The 15,239-nt window shown below is 43.0% G+C and overlaps 2 protein-coding genes, 2 long non-coding RNA genes and 1 pseudogene across 22 annotated transcripts in view; 3 read left to right on the forward strand and 2 right to left on the reverse strand.

Annotated features, from left to right (window-relative positions):
* The window catches only part of LOC125746298 (zinc finger protein 239-like), an 80,045-nt gene extending 74,564 nt beyond the window's left edge, over nt 1-5,481 (forward strand). For all 14 annotated transcript variants that reach the window (XR_007398921.1, XR_007398920.1, XR_007398927.1 and 11 more), the window contains one exon: nt 5,413-5,481. The gene's annotated coding sequence lies outside the window, so the exon portion shown is untranslated. The remainder of the gene's footprint in view (nt 1-5,412) is intronic.
* LOC125746338 (zinc finger protein 208-like) overlaps nt 1-15,239 on the forward strand; it is a 51,602-nt pseudogene that overhangs the window by 25,531 nt on the left and 10,832 nt on the right.
* On the reverse strand, nt 1,582-4,116 carry LOC125746341 (uncharacterized). Its single transcript, XR_007398944.1, has 2 exons — nt 3,985-4,116; nt 1,582-2,105 (listed from the first exon to the last, which is right to left on the reverse strand). It is a non-coding gene; the product is annotated as an uncharacterized LOC125746341 (long non-coding RNA).
* The window catches only part of LOC125746309 (zinc finger protein 501-like), a 59,212-nt gene continuing 48,341 nt past the window's right edge, over nt 4,369-15,239 (forward strand). For 4 of the 6 annotated variants that reach the window (XR_007398936.1, XR_007398937.1, XM_049020162.1 and 1 more), the window contains exons 1-3: nt 12,386-12,475; nt 14,359-14,473; nt 14,907-15,044. Coding sequence is in view for 3 of the 6 variants with exons in the window: in XM_049020162.1 (XP_048876119.1) it covers nt 14,940-15,044 (105 nt within the window). In the remaining 3 variants the exon portion in view is untranslated. Of the gene's footprint in view, nt 4,743-4,830; nt 4,950-12,385; nt 12,476-14,358; nt 14,474-14,906; nt 15,096-15,239 lie in introns of those variants that run through there. The other 2 variants (XM_049020157.1, XM_049020158.1) reach the window with 2 other exon arrangements.
* The window catches only part of LOC125746340 (uncharacterized), a 38,874-nt gene continuing 28,860 nt past the window's right edge, over nt 5,226-15,239 (reverse strand). The window contains exon 4 of the long non-coding RNA XR_007398943.1: nt 5,226-5,316. This is a non-coding gene — a long non-coding RNA (uncharacterized LOC125746340). The remainder of the gene's footprint in view (nt 5,317-15,239) is intronic.

The raw sequence follows: 15,239 nt of genomic DNA on the forward strand, positions 1-15,239 counted from the left end.
GATGCTGTTTAGCTAACCACCCAGCACTCAGCATGGTATGCATTCTGCAGAATGATAATCCAGACACTAGTGCTCAGATGAGAGTGAGGAGAGGAGAGCTGGTGTCCAAAAGATTGTTGACACTAGGGGCGGACATGACAAACTGGGAGATCTTTCTGTGTGTCTCAGTAAGACTTTCCACCCTAGTGCTTCTTCTCTGTTGGAGCTGGAATGATCTGATGGGGCATATGAACTTCCTTTGCCATGTAAACTGACTACAGTGGAAGCAAAGAAGTGCATTGATGAGCCCATCGCAGTGAGAGAGTCATGCCCAGTACATAGGTGTGTGAAACAGTCGTGGAGGGGGCAGGATGGGTACATACACATCATGAGGGCGATTTCAGGGACAGAGAAGCAAGTTGCAAGGCCTTGTCCAAGAACGAGTCAAAGCACAACCTGGTGACCCTTGCTGTGTAAATATTTGTTTTTTTAGAGCCGATGTACTTTGTATTGTAATTACTATGTAATTCGTAATTAAATTTTCTGCTTACTAGGGTATGTTTTATGCAGAGGAAATACATTTTTCATTACATTTCCTGACATTTTGAGAAGTACAAGTTACTATCGATTGTTTCTGAGAGAAATGTATGTGATTTTTAAACGTAGATGTACCAAGTGAAATGTTGTGCAATCACAAAATAACAGGACATTTTAATTCTTCACATCTAAAATGGCCAAGAAGCAAATAAATGATTTATGTCCAAGAACAAGTAAAAGCAAGACCTAATGAACCTTCTTTATTTATTTAAGTAATGTCATTACTTTGTAATGTAACGTATTGCGTAAGACGTCGTGTGGTCATTGCGTCATTACGTCCAGACGTTATGTTCTGTTCAGCTGCGGAGTAGCAGGAAGGAATGTGAGGGATGTATGGTGAGTATCATGGACGGGCGATACCACTGGTTTTCTTTTCGATCCGTCACCGTATAATACCAAGGCTGGGATCCCGGTGCCGATATTCGGTGCCAGGATGAGCCTTTTCGGGGTCTAAAGCAAAATTTTACGGAAGCAATTTCCTACAAAAGAAAAGAGATAGTGATCACGTAATTAGGATATAGCAGGTCATAATTACGATAAGGTGTCTGTTTATTTCGTTTGTGAATGCAGTGCACTTCGATCGTAAGTTTACAAGGTGAATCGTCTGTCAGTACCTACATCAATATTGCCTTATAAAATACAAAACACTGTAGATGTAGATGTTATACCTATCACTAGCGCTAGATGTCAAAAATGAAAAGATAATGCGAAAAAGAAATTCATAACGATTAACCTACTCATGTGGAGATGATTATTGTCGTGCAGAACCACCGTTCTTTTGTGGACTTCACAATTTTACTTTTTACGTAATAGATTTCTGTAATACGTACTGTCATTATATGTTAATGAGATAAATATGCCAATACGTGTTTTATGAATTTATGACTTCCCCTCATGAGAAAAAAAAATATTGAAAATAAAATCCGTGTTAAAGTCGCTGTCCAAACCCGTGTTTTTGGGGGATCGACTGTATTTATTTCATTACATACGGACATCACCGTACCATTAAGATGATAACATACGTTTATTCATAAGGTCCCGATGCACCGTGTTTGATGTCTGTAGCGAGGCGGTAACTTACAACATTCATCATTAATTGTTAATTCTAGCCGAATTATAAAAAGAGTTTCCGTCCGTCCCGTATAATATGTGAGGCAGCATTGTAATAAGGGACGGGTAACAGCCTTAACTGGCAGAAATCGAAGAGCCGGATTTTACTGCGAAGCTGAGCCAAATGATCCCATCCCTGCCGCACAAATATACAGTATATGTATAATAATAGACAGTCTACATCGCAGTTTATACATCGCATAAAACACGTGCTAGGTGCTGAAGGCGTAGAGATTTGCGGAGGGATTTGTCCCCGTCCCATAATGTGCAGCCTGCTTGTAGATAATAACCGGACTGATGGGACAGGAGCTGATCCAGTCGTATTGCTGATATTTCTCATGGTTGTCCGGCCGGGTGCCGTCGGGGTCTGTTCTTGTTGCCCGAGGGAATATTTGTTGGTCACTGACGAGTTTCTGTGCCTGCAGAGATACACGCACATCGCGAAGTATCGTTTGTTTTGTCGGAGAAACTGCTAATCATATAGCTGTCAAGTAATTCATCTCTTCTGTTTCAGACAAACATATTGAATCCAAAGGTCTCTTAAAGGAAACGTTAATGAGGGACATATTACATTGCAGATGAATAGTTGCAGTTGATAGTAAATGTAAATATGAAATTTAAATCAGTCAGTTTACTATTATTCGTTATTAATGTATGTAGGCTTACTAAAGGTGTGAAGAGGAACACTACATACAGTATTGTGGAAAAGTCAAAGGAAGTATTTAAAGGTAATTATCTGGGTAGTAAATATATTCACTCAGAATAAAAAAACACATTTTAACCTAAGAATATATACATATTAAGAGTAACACAATAAATACTAATAATAATTTCTTATGTTCTTCAGAAAGTCATCATATCCGGTTGGATGGCTAAAAGAACATCGCTCCAGTTCCCAAACCTCTCGGCACCTCAGCCTCACGAATACAGTAAATGTTATCAAAGCTCACTGAATTTATTTTAAATAGTTTAAAAAGTCAGTGAGGTATTGATTTGCCAAACATGGTGTATCAATATGGTTCAGTCAAAACAAAAAAAAAATGTCAAGCTCTGCATTTTCCACACAGACGTTAGTGACGAGTTACTGAGCGACTGTGGGAGCGAGATTGACAGTGAGAAAGGGTGATGAGAGATGAGATGCATGACGCTGCCAGGCCGCCCCGCCCTTCCGTACAGTGTGTAATGCCAACTGTTCGGAGAGCTGGTCGTTAAGTAGGTAAGTAAGTGAGGAGTGTCTGTACTTTAAAATAAGGGAGTTTCTAAAGGACTTTTGTAAAAAAAAAAAAAAACAAACTGCGAAATAACCAGTGTCCTGTCAGAGAGAAACAATAGGAGCGACTTTTACCTCATTTTACCTCAGCAAGTCAAAGAAAAAGATACTGACTTTGACAGATATTTTAGTTAAATTATCACAACCCAAACAGTTACAGCCTTATTATTACATTATTCAGTTTTATATGGTCAACAAAAATATGTAGAAGATATGATTTTTTTCTCTTTTACAAATTTCAGTAGCTTTTCAGCCGATTTCTGTTATTATATCATCTCAGTATAAACTTCTGAGATTATACAGTAGACCCCTAGTCCAATTTAATAAAAAGATTTTAAAATAATTTTAAAAAATTACCTCAATTTAGGAATAACAGAGAAAGACACCACATTTCTGACTTCTGCCTCTGTTTTGAAGTATGAGTTCTCACGCTTTTTTTCTCTGAATTTAACGTGAATCTTGTGCAGCCCGCTGGGGTAGTCAAGTGCCGCTTTGTGTTCATTTACATGTTGAATAAACAGCAGAACTTGTTTGAAATAAAATTTAACATTATTTTCATTTACAGTATGTAGGTGCCCTCTTGCGGTATAATTGATCATAAATATACACAACAAGCAAAGTGTTGCCCTAACAGGGTAGCTGATTATCGCATTAAAGCCATAGTACACAGTTTACAACCAGAAGCAGAACATATCAGCCTCCTATTTTGCATTTTATTAAACCTCTTCATTTACTCCTTGTAGTCTTTGCATGAATCCACTCCGACTGACTTGGCCATTGAATACCCTTACATTGACTCATCTCTTGTACAAATTCACCACATCTAGTCAGTAACATGAATTATTTTTTAAGCGCCTATCAGATGAAGTCTGCACTTTTTCACCTGCCCTCACCATCATCCTCCTCGCAAACTCGCTTGGTAAAGTAATCGCAGATCCTGCGAGCTGAATTTGCAAAGCCGCAAGTTAATTTAGGAAACCTATTTAAGAAACTATACGCGCGTGGATGGAAATATATTCTATACTCACCTGTTTGAAGAGCCACAAAATATTCAGGGCTGCCGGACACACGGGGAATAAAAAGATGCTGTTTCGAGGAAAATTCCGGCACTCCTCTTCCTCTTTGGCCGTTCCCGGGGCACAGTGCTCATGATGGTAGTGTTTTGCCATATTGGGAATACTGACATGGTGACGTAATGCTGCAAGTGCAGCTAAAAATAACAGAAATCTACTGAGAACTGGAAGGTATTTTTTTCCTGAAGATACCCAGCAGAGTTTTGCCAAACGCTGGATGCGCCACGTAATTCTCTGTCCAGGAAAAACACGGGTCATGTGTGAGCGACGGTGCTGACATTAAAGTGGGAATTGGACCAGATAATTGTGCCAGCTGGGATGGGAATGAAGGTGTTCGGCCAGGTGTCACGGTCATCGGCAGCACTGCAGACTGTCCGGTCTAATCCCACACCTCTTCATAGACACCTTAATCTGCTCTTTAAACCTTTTATTCTGCCCACCTGCTGAGCATTGACCATGATGTAATCGTCCGTAAAACTCGGCGGGGCTGTTGGTTCTGAGGCATCCTTATTACACAGCAAAACGGTTGTAGCTGATTTTGGGTGATTTTGTCCTCCATTCAACCGCGGTGCATCAGACCCAGGCTGCAATGCAGGGACCCTATAATGAACTGTAACCTAATGTAGCGATTGTAGGTGACCCAGAATTCCGGGCCATGGAGGAATGGATGTGCAGACAGTTTGATGAACAGATACCTTGGTGTGCAGGTTGAGGTTCTTGTTTTGGAGACCCAAAGACCCGTTGCTGTAATGACTTGTTTTTAGTTTGATGTGAACGTCAAAGCAAGTTTCTTTTTTTTAGCTGCATCCAGAACCAGAGACAGGAAATGAGAAGCATTTACTAACAGAGCAGCGTGAAAGTGACCTGTGGGCTTCTCAGCAAAGCCACAGGAAGGCTGGCTGCACTAAAACCCTAAGCAGGTAAGTTCAGCTTTAGTTTTGTTATTTCAGGTCAGGCCATGGACATGTAGAGTAGAGGCAGCTCCAGCCTCCAGGACTGCATCCTCTTCATAAGTCCATCCAGCTGTGATGATGGGACTTCATTTTCTGTTTGCACAATTATAAAGGAATTCTGCGTTTTTCACATGTCCTGTTACTCTGCTGTGCTATTATTGCCATTTATTGAGTGTCTCTGCAGTTGACTGATAACAGGCACAGAGTCCCATCCCACAGAGTCACACATGGCTACATTAGGCAGGACAAGTTTCCAGATACTTCGGATCTTCATCCTGATGACCCAGTTAGAGCAGAGCTGAGAGCTCAGAGTCTGATGCTGCAGGACAGATACCTCGTGTGTGTTATGATTCTGCTAAATGAACAACTTCAGTACATATTCATCATTCCCTTTCTGCTCACAGACGTCCCCCTGCAGGGCTGTGCCCAGCTGCAGCATGGACCAGAAACCTCCCCAGCTAAGTGTGGCAGATGTGAAGGAGGAAGTGCAGGACGTCCTCATATCGGATGTGAACGGGGCCGGGAACAGCAGCCCTGACAAGGTGAAATGGAGCAAGATGAGATGAGAATTTTAAACAGTCTCTGTGTCCTGCCTGTGTTCAATATCAGTCAGGAAAATAGTCTCCTGTATGATGCCTGGTAATGACATTGGTAAACCTGGCCCTGCCTCTGTGTGTGATGTTGAAACATGTTGCTTTCAGTCCCATAGACCAGATTAACTCTGTACAGAATAATTTTATTGACTCTATTCTCTTTTCCTCAGAATGCAGAGAGTACAGTGTGTCCCGTCTTTAATGGGGGGGTGAAAGAAGAAACAGTGTTTCAGGACGTGACTGAGGAGAAGCTGGATGGGAGTGTCAGACCTCCAATCCCAGGTGACTATAGAAACATATGTATGTTTACAGAAAAATCCACATGCTGCATCACACAGATACGTATCTAGACCTCTGTGCAAGCTGTTTTACTGAATTCTTGATCATGGATTGATTTCCCCTGATTCCATCACTTTTGTTCCCATTTCATCCATCGATCCATTTTCCAAACTGCTTATCCTACTGGGTCACGGGGGGTCCGGAGCCTATCCCGGAAGCAATGGGCACGAGGCAGGGAACAACCCAGGATGGGGAGCCAGCCCATCGCAGGGCACACTCACACACCATTCACTCACACATGCACACCTACGGGCAATTTAGCAACTCCAATTAGCCTCAGCATGTTTTTGGACTGTGGGGGGAAACCGGAGTACCCGGAGGAAACCCCACGACGACATGGGGAGAACATGCAAACTCCCCCATTTCATTTGCTCCCTAATTTTATCTTTACTCCTATTAATTTCTCATTTTTCAGTCCAAGGTCTCATCCCAGGGAGGAGAGTGAACAAGTTCCCCTGTCCTCACTGTCCTTCATCTTACACTATAGAGACTTTCCTCCAGAGACACATGAAGAAATCTCACCCTGAGGAATTTGGTCCTGGTGTGAAACAGAAAGTTCACTGCTGCTCCCAATGTGGGAAGAGCTTCAGTCACTTAGGAAACCTAAAGAAGCATCAGCTGATTCACTCGGGGGTGAGACCCTACCAATGCTCAGAGTGTGACAAGAGCTTTAGTCGATTAGAAGCCTTAAAGGTCCACCAGCGGATTCACACAGGGGAGAGGCCCTACCAGTGCACACAGTGTGGGAAGAGCTTCAGTCAGGTAATAAACCTAAAGTATCACCAGCGGATTCACACAGGGGAGAGGCCCTACCAGTGCTCACAGTGTGGGAAGAGCTTCAGTCGAGTAGGAAACCTAAAGGACCACCAGCGGATTCACACAGGAGAGAGGCCCTACCAGTGCTCCCAGTGTGGGAAGAGCTTCAGTCGAGTAGGAGCCCTAAAGAAGCACCAGCCGATTCACACAGGAGAGAGGCCTTACCAGTGCTCACAATGTGGGAAGAGCTTCAGTCGAATAGGAAACTTAAAGGACCACCAACGGATTCACACAGGGGAGAGGCCCTACCAGTGCTTACAGTGTGGGAAGAGCTTCACTCAAGCAGGAGTTCTGAAGAAGCACCAGCGAATTCACACAGGAGAGAAGCCCTACCAGTGCTCTCAGTGTGGAAACAAGTTCAGTGATTTAAGAGCTCTTAGGATACACGAGCAAACTCACACTGGGGAGAAGCCGTACCACTGCTCCCAGTGTGAGAAGAACTTCAGTTCTTTAGGAAAACTAAAGAAGCACCAGGGGACTCACACAGGGGAGAGGCCCTACCAGTGCTCCCAGTGTGGTAAGAGCTTCAGTCATTTAACCAACCTAAAGAAGCACCAGTGGATTCACACAGGGGAGAGGCCCTACCAGTGCTCTCAGTGTGGAAGCAGCTTCAGTGCTTTAGAAAAACTAAAAGAGCACCAACGGATTCATACAGGGGAGAGGCCCTACCAGTGTTCTTATTGTAAGAAGAACTTCAGTCAGGCAGGTACCCTGAAGGTCCACCTGCGGATTCACACAGGGGAGAGGCCCTACCAGTGCTCCCAGTGTGGCAAGAGCTTCAGCCAAGTAGGAAACCTAAAGCACCACCAGCGGATTCACACAGGGGAGAGGCCCTACCAGTGCTCCCAGTGTGGGAAGAGCTTCAGTCATTTAACAAATCTAAAGAAACACCAGCGAATTCACACAGGAGAGCGACCCTTCCAGTGCTCCCAGTGTGGGAACAGCTTCAGTGTTTTGGAAAAACTAAAGGAACACCAACGGACTCACACCGGGGAGAGGCCCTACCACTGTTCCTACTGTAAGAAGAGCTTCAGTCAAGTAGGAACCCTAAAAATCCACCTGCGGATTCATACAGGGGAGAGGCCCTACCAGTGCTCCCAGTGTGGGAAGAGCTTCAGTCACTTAACAAACCTAAAGAAACACCAGCAGATTCACACTGGAGAGCGGCCCTTCCAGTGCTCTCAGTGTGGGAACAGCTTCAGTGCTTTAGGAAAACTAAAGGAGCACCAACGGATTCACACAGGGGAGAGACCATACCCATGTTCCTATTGTAAGAAGAACTTCAGTCAAGTAGGAACCCTAAAGGTCCACCTTCGGATTCACACTGGGGAGAGGCCCTACCAGTGCTCCCAGTGTGGGAAGAGCTTCAGTCAAGTAGGAAACCTAAAGCACCACCAGAGGATTCACACAGGGGAGAGGCCCTACCAGTGTTCCCAGTGTGGGAAGAGTTTCAGTCAAGTAGGAAACCTAAAGAAGCACCAGCGGATTCACACAGGAGAGCGGCCCTTCCAGTGCTCTCAGTGTGGGAACAGCTTCAGTGCTTTAGGAAAACTAAAGGAACATCAACGGATTCACACAGGTGAGAGACCCTACCCATGTTCCTACTGTAAGAAGAACTTCAGTCAAGTAGGAACCCTAAAGATCCACCTGCGGATTCACACAGGGGAGAGGCCCTACCAGTGCTCCCAATGTGGGAAAAGCTTCAGTCAAGTAGGAAACCTAAAGCACCACCAGCGGATTCACACTGGGGAAAGACCCTACCACTGTTCCTACTGTAAGAAGAGCTTCAGTCATTTAACAAACCTAAAGAAGCACCAGCGGATTCACACAGGGTAGAGACCCTACCAGTGCTCGCAGTGTGGGAAGAGCTTCAATCAATGAAGAGACTGTGAGAGACATAACAGGTTCTGGAATCGGTCCTCTTCAATCTCTGTAAAGGTTTGCTGGAAGTGGAGAGCTTTGAGTAGTGCTGGGGTTCTAGCCTCAGCCCACACATATTATTCTTTGGTTGACCTGGAGACAGGGTGGAGTGTTTTCTGAGCTCTTTGTGTTCACTTCCATACAGTTTGTATACAGTTGCCATGGTCCAGGCTGCTCCTAATGGCCGCAGTAGAGGTGCTGACTGAGGAGGAAGCTGCAGGCTTTACAGTACAGTGCATGCAGGCAGAGAGAAGCTGCCGGAAGGGACCCTAATGCTGGCACATGATGAAATGCTGCTGCAGCAGAGGCTGGTCCAGGCTGCTGGAAGCCCCTCTCTGAATCAGGGGGGGTTTGCAGGCTGGGTGGGTTATGCTCAGAGTCCTGCAGGGGTGTCTGAATGGGAACAGGTAGGGAATACTCATGTTTATTATTGGTCAAAGTGGGCAGTGATGGTAAAGCCCAGGATAATATCAGTAATAATAATGGACAGGTGGACTTTATGGAGGATCGTGGATGAAACTGCAGGAATAGCTGATCCCTGAGTAGGAAGCACACTCAGATGCTCGGGCCCATCACAGGCTGATCCCCTTGTCACATCTTTCCAGATGGGTGTCACACAGATCTTTGCCTTTAGCTTTTAAATGCAGACTGTCCATGTTCTTCATCTCCTTTATTGGCTGGTGTAGTTCACTGTTTCATGTTCTCATGCGTGGTTTGTTTCCAGTTTTGGGAAGTAATTGTAAATTTATTTGAGTTCTCACAGAAAATCCAAAGAAAAAAGATGCTTTTATTTTGCAAGGGAAAGGTGATTACAAATGAGTCATTCACTTCCCAAAGAAGAGCACCTTTGAATTATAAATATACTAATGAATGATCAAATGAATGAATAATAAAATGTTCACCCATTTGCAAGCATTTTGATTTCGTTTCAGATATATTTGATTCTAATGTTTTTGGGGTAGTATTTTGAAGAAACGCTTTTGGAGTTCTTTACTGGCCAATTTCTGAACACATTTAGTTTTCTGTAAAATATCTTCTATTTTTTAACATTATTGACTTCACCCTTCCCACCTGTATGAAGCAGACCGTAACTACAATTTACGCAAATCCCTGACAACTGCTGTCTAATAGCTTTACTGAGGCTTGATTACACTCATTTCTGTGCCTTATTCCTGTTTTGGAGATAGTGACATAAGGTTTTCCCACATGCTTTCATGTTAGTGAAAATTCCCCTACTTTCCATTCTCTACAGAGCTTGCAAATTAAACTTTTTTCAACACACAAATAATTCAGTGTCATTCTCAAAAACTTTGGGGTCATTCTGGCTCAACTCAACAAATATTTGGTATTGTCCAGCCTCGACCATCTCTGAATTGATCCATTATGTGGTATTTTGTTTACCCCTTGGTCAATATGAAAAATCCAAAATTTCCGTGGCCTAGCTCATATAGCTTAGGAGTTACACTGCCGTGAAATTTAATAACATTTTTCCTTCGTTCTCAAAACAAACTATGTATTCAGATTCCTGTATCTTTGCAACGATAACACCCAGGTGCCTGAAGAAACTGTCGATATACAAGTCATTGGCCAAATTCCAGATATATATTTATTTAGCTTGTATCTTGTACCTACCTTAAGATAAAAAAAATTCTAAACCTGTCATTCAATTTTGACTAGTGTTTCAAAGGCGGTATATCTGTCAATATTGTTAGCATTGTCACCAAACACATTTGGCATGTATTCATCACTCCATACCCTCACTCCAGTGCACTTGGTGTCTTGCTCTAATCTATGAAGAGTGGTGCACTGCAGGTCACCGAACATCATGAATTCCTGTTATCGGTGGTTCGTATCGGCGGAATCTCAATGGGTAGTAAACATATTGTCACTTTCATTGTGTCACTTTAAATTTCTAGGTTCCCTTAACAACATATTGAAAGAACAGAATGGTGTTTGCTGTTTTACGGGTTTTATTGACCTTCAAATAGTCAAGTATTTAACATCTGGAAATTTTGTTAATTTATTTTGTAGAGTAACAGTGATTACGCAGTAACTTTCTTTGTGTTAAATAATGTGCAATTCTGCCTACTAAATGTGTGCCTGAGAAACACACATGTAACTCTGACTCAAAAGAAGTTTAAGCCTAGCTCAAACTACAAAAATATAAAATATTAAAATATGAGTTTTGGTATAGCTGTAATAGCAACAACATGTTTCAGACATTCACATTTTGACAGATTTAGCAAGTTCTTTACTGCTACTTTATTGTTTCTTTGTCTTCTGGTTCTAAGTTTTATAACTGAATGATTGTTGACTTGAATAATCCTGCCTCCAGCATGCTACAGAAATGTGTGAACTATGCAAAAATAACATACAGTGCACCAACTGAGTGACCTTTGAGTCATTATTTAACTAAATGACCCAAAGCATTCATTGAATTCATATTTTATATTTTAAACAACAAACGGCAGTTTGAAAACAGTGCAGTTTGTCTCGATCAGCATGTGTATTTCACCACAAACTATGAGACCAAATTTGAAGTTCAATAAAACCCTTTGATCATGAACCATTTGTTGAATTGAGCCGGAATCACCCTTTGATCAAATACCCAAATTATTGCAAACGATAGTTTATTATACCAGTCTCAGACTTAGACCTGTCTCTAGTGGGGTTACTGGCTTATTGGGGTAACTTGACCGATTTAAGGTACCACAGTTTAAATGAACTTAATATTCTATCACTTATGTTTTGCCCAGACTACCTTACATCCGACAAGTTACCCCGATAAGCCAGTAACCCCGCTTCGTAGTACTGGCCCCTGATGTAAAAGTGAATTAATGTTGGTACACAGACACCCTCTGGTGGCCAGCCATGGTATTCCCGTTAAATGGCGTCCTTCTTCCTGCAGCTTAAACTGCTCAAGGTTGCAGGCAGAGAATCAGAAACAACTTTATTTGGACAAGTATATATTTTTAGTGCTTGACTTGAGCTGGACTCAATGTAAGTGCAGCTTGTTCTGGCCCTTGGTTGTGATGAGGATTATGTTGGTGTCCCATTTGTTGTCCTTTGAGATTGTACATCTCAAAAAAGGTTTTCTTGGCAAACACAGTCACAGTGTTACCCCATATGTGATATAGCAGGGGGCAGCTAATTCAGCACCCAGGGAGCAGTGCTTGGGGGCGGCACCTTGCTCAGGGCACCTCACTGGTGCCTTGCTGGTCAGGGATTCGAACCAACAATCTTTCGATTGAAAGTATGCTTTCCTAACCATTAAGACACCACTGAAACATTGGGCAACTAATTTCATTTACTTTTGTGTATATATTTATAAATGCAAATTTTCGAAATCACAGTTTTTGGTTAATTGCTTTTCAGAAAGAATATTTTAGGTATTTTTACATCTTAGAAATATTAACAATTAAAATGACTATTGAATATTTAGTGGTTGTGAGAACATTTAATTGTTGCATATAGTTATTCCAATATCGACAAATATTTTTAGATTTAAAATCATAAAAACGTGATCAGCTTTAATAAATGTATGCCTTCGCTAAAATTCAGAAGCGTATAGAAACCCACTTAGTAATGATGATAATATATTGAATTATATAGTTACGGTTGTTTTTCACTAATGCGTGATATGAAAAACTAAGACTGGGACTTTCTCACATTTGTACGATTCTGTGTCGTCCGGCAAAAAAAGAAAAGATGACCAGCGTCATGCCGTTGAACGTATTGCGTATTACGTCATTATGGTTTTTACGTCCAGACGTAATGTTCTGCTCGGCAGCAGAGACGCACGGGAAGAATTGTGAGGGATGTAGGGTGAGTATTATGGATGGATGGATGGATGGATAGATACCACTGGTTTTCTATACGATCCGATACCAAATAATAAAAAGCTTGGATCCCGATGCCGATGTTATGGTTTAAGTGGTGATTCTGTTAACTAGTGACAAGTGCGGTCACGCGACATGCATTCTCTTATTTTTGCTGGGGACGGAAGCAGATTCGTCAAATTTGAGGAGGCTGTTAAAATAGAAGACGTACATTAATGAAGAAAAGGACCTGGCTTTTCGGGGTCCTAAGCACATTGTTACGGAAGGGCATCGCTTTCACAAAAGAAAAGAGATCTTATATCTTCTGGAAAGCACGTCATAATTACGATAAGGTGTATTTTTTTCGCTTGTTAACTCAATGCACTTCCCTAAAATTTAGATGGGGATCGGGGGTGGGGAATGAACGCTGAACCGCTGCAGCGCATGCGTAAATCAACATTACATTTTTATTTATTTACCTTTTGGAAATTGTGAGGTCCCATTGAGATTTAAATTTCTTTTACAAGAGAGACCTGGCCATGATAACGGCCGTATATACTTATGGAATGTTAAAATACAACATGATGAATGTGATATACAATCTCCACACTTTAGACAGCTATTCAAACACACTGGCCTCTCAAGAAAAACAATCACGTGTCTCCTTCACCATATTCTTTATGATGCCCTTAAATTCCTCACTTTAAATAGATATGGCTAATTTTAGGTCTTTGCAGAATATTCAGTGTCCATGGCGCATAGTAAGAAAACACAGTTTTCCCTAGATTGCTCAAAACCTGGGGTGTGTTATAAAGTAAGTGCTTGGAGGCACATAGCTGGGAACTGCCAGAGGTGAGACAGAGCAGGGTGCAGAGGTAAGCTGGCAATTCATCCAGTATTGCTTTATGGATAAAAATATACCATGCAGTTTTCTGCGAGTGGTCAGTGATGTCCAGCCCACCCAATCATAAAGAATGCAGTGATGAGTAAGAGACTATGCATTAGTAATGAAACTCAGAGATGTATGATACACTGAATCCATACTGTGAAATGGAGGAGGATGCATACAGTCTTTCGGCTGCTCCTGTTAGGGGTCACAGCAGAGGACCATCTCTTTCCATTTCTTCTTGCCCTCTGCATCTCCCTCTTTCACACCGACCACCTGCATGTCCTCTCTCACCGCATCCATAAAGCTCCTCTTCGGCCTTCCTCTTTTGCTCTTGCTTGGCAGTTCTGCTCTGCTTCTTTTTGTCAGTGCCACAGTAGAACTAATTGAGTGAGCTGATGTGGCGACTGTGGGTGAGCCAGGTGTCACGGCCGTAGGGGGGAGTAGATGTGCAGACAGTTCGATAAACGGATTCTTTAACGTGCTGCCTGAGGTTCTTGTTTTGCAAGAGCTGTGAGTGTAATTTGCAGAAGGCAGCTGCTGCTTGCTTGATTTGGTTTTGTTTTTTGGCTGTGCTCACACATGCCCCCCTGCCTGAGATCTGTAGCTGCTCGAATTTTGAGACAAATCCCGGCATAGATGAAACAGCGCCACTTAGTGGTGGCACATGAGAAGACAGCCAGAGCCACACATACACAGGCGAACCTGATTACATGGAGACAAGTCAGGCAAAGATGTACTTTTAATAATGTATTTTTGGGGAAATGTTTAGGGGGGCTAGAGATGATAGAGGCTGGGGTGTGGGACGATTAGGGATTAGATGGGGGGAGGGGTGATGAGGTCATCCAGGGAATGGACCAACACCGTCATTCCCACATCATTTAGTTTGTCACTGTTTTAGTGATTCTTGTTCATAAAGTGCATTGGAGGAATAATATCTAGCAATGACTTTTTTCCCTTTCGTTTGGTGGGTACATCAAACCAAATATAATTTTTTTTTTAAGCTGCACTCAGGATGACAGGCAGAGGAGATGAAAAGCATTTACTAACAGAGCAACGTGAACTGCGGGCTTTTCACCAAAGTCAAGGAACGACTGGCTGCACTTCATCCCCAAGCTGGTAAGTTCAGCTTTAGTTTTGTTATTTCAGGTCAGACCATGGACATGTAGAGTAGAGGCAGCTCCAGCCTCCAGGACTGCATCCTCTTCAGAAGTCCATCCAGCTGTGATGATGGGACTTCATTTTCTGTTTGCACAATTATAAAGGAATTCTGCGGTTTTCACATGTCCTGTCCGTCTGATATGCTGCTGTAAGCCATTTATCCAGCGCCCCTGGGGCAGTTTTCAGCATTAGGGGCCTTGCTGAAGAGTCCAGCACTGATATGAATCGAACTGGCAACCTTCTGATCACAGGCACAGAGTCCAGTGTCAGAGTCACACGCTGCCACATTAGGCAGGACAAGTTTCCAGGTGCTTCAGATCTTCAACCTGATAACCCATGTAGGTAAATGAACAGGTTCAAAGCATGTTCATCATTCCCTTTCTGCTCACAGACGTCCCCCCGCAGGGCTGTGCCCAGCTGCAGCATGGACCAGAAACCTCCCCAGCTAAGTGTGGCAGATGTGAAGGAGGAAGTGCAGGACGTCCTCATATCGGATGTGGACGGGGCCGGGCACAGCAGCCCTGACAAGGTGAAATGGAGCGCTGCTGGTGTGGGGCCCAGCTGCCTTCTGCACTCACAGGTTGCTCACCTTGCTTGTTAGTATCCAGGCAACTGCATGACCTTTGACCTTTCTGAAGTCATCTGGGATTTTTAACAGTCTCTGTCTGTCCTGCCTACAGCCATGTAACTATGACAGTGAATCTGCATCTAAACACCTTCACAG

This window comes from Brienomyrus brachyistius, chromosome 7 (genome assembly GCF_023856365.1).
Source record: "Brienomyrus brachyistius isolate T26 chromosome 7, BBRACH_0.4, whole genome shotgun sequence".
Taxonomy (NCBI): domain Eukaryota; kingdom Metazoa; phylum Chordata; class Actinopteri; order Osteoglossiformes; family Mormyridae; genus Brienomyrus; species Brienomyrus brachyistius.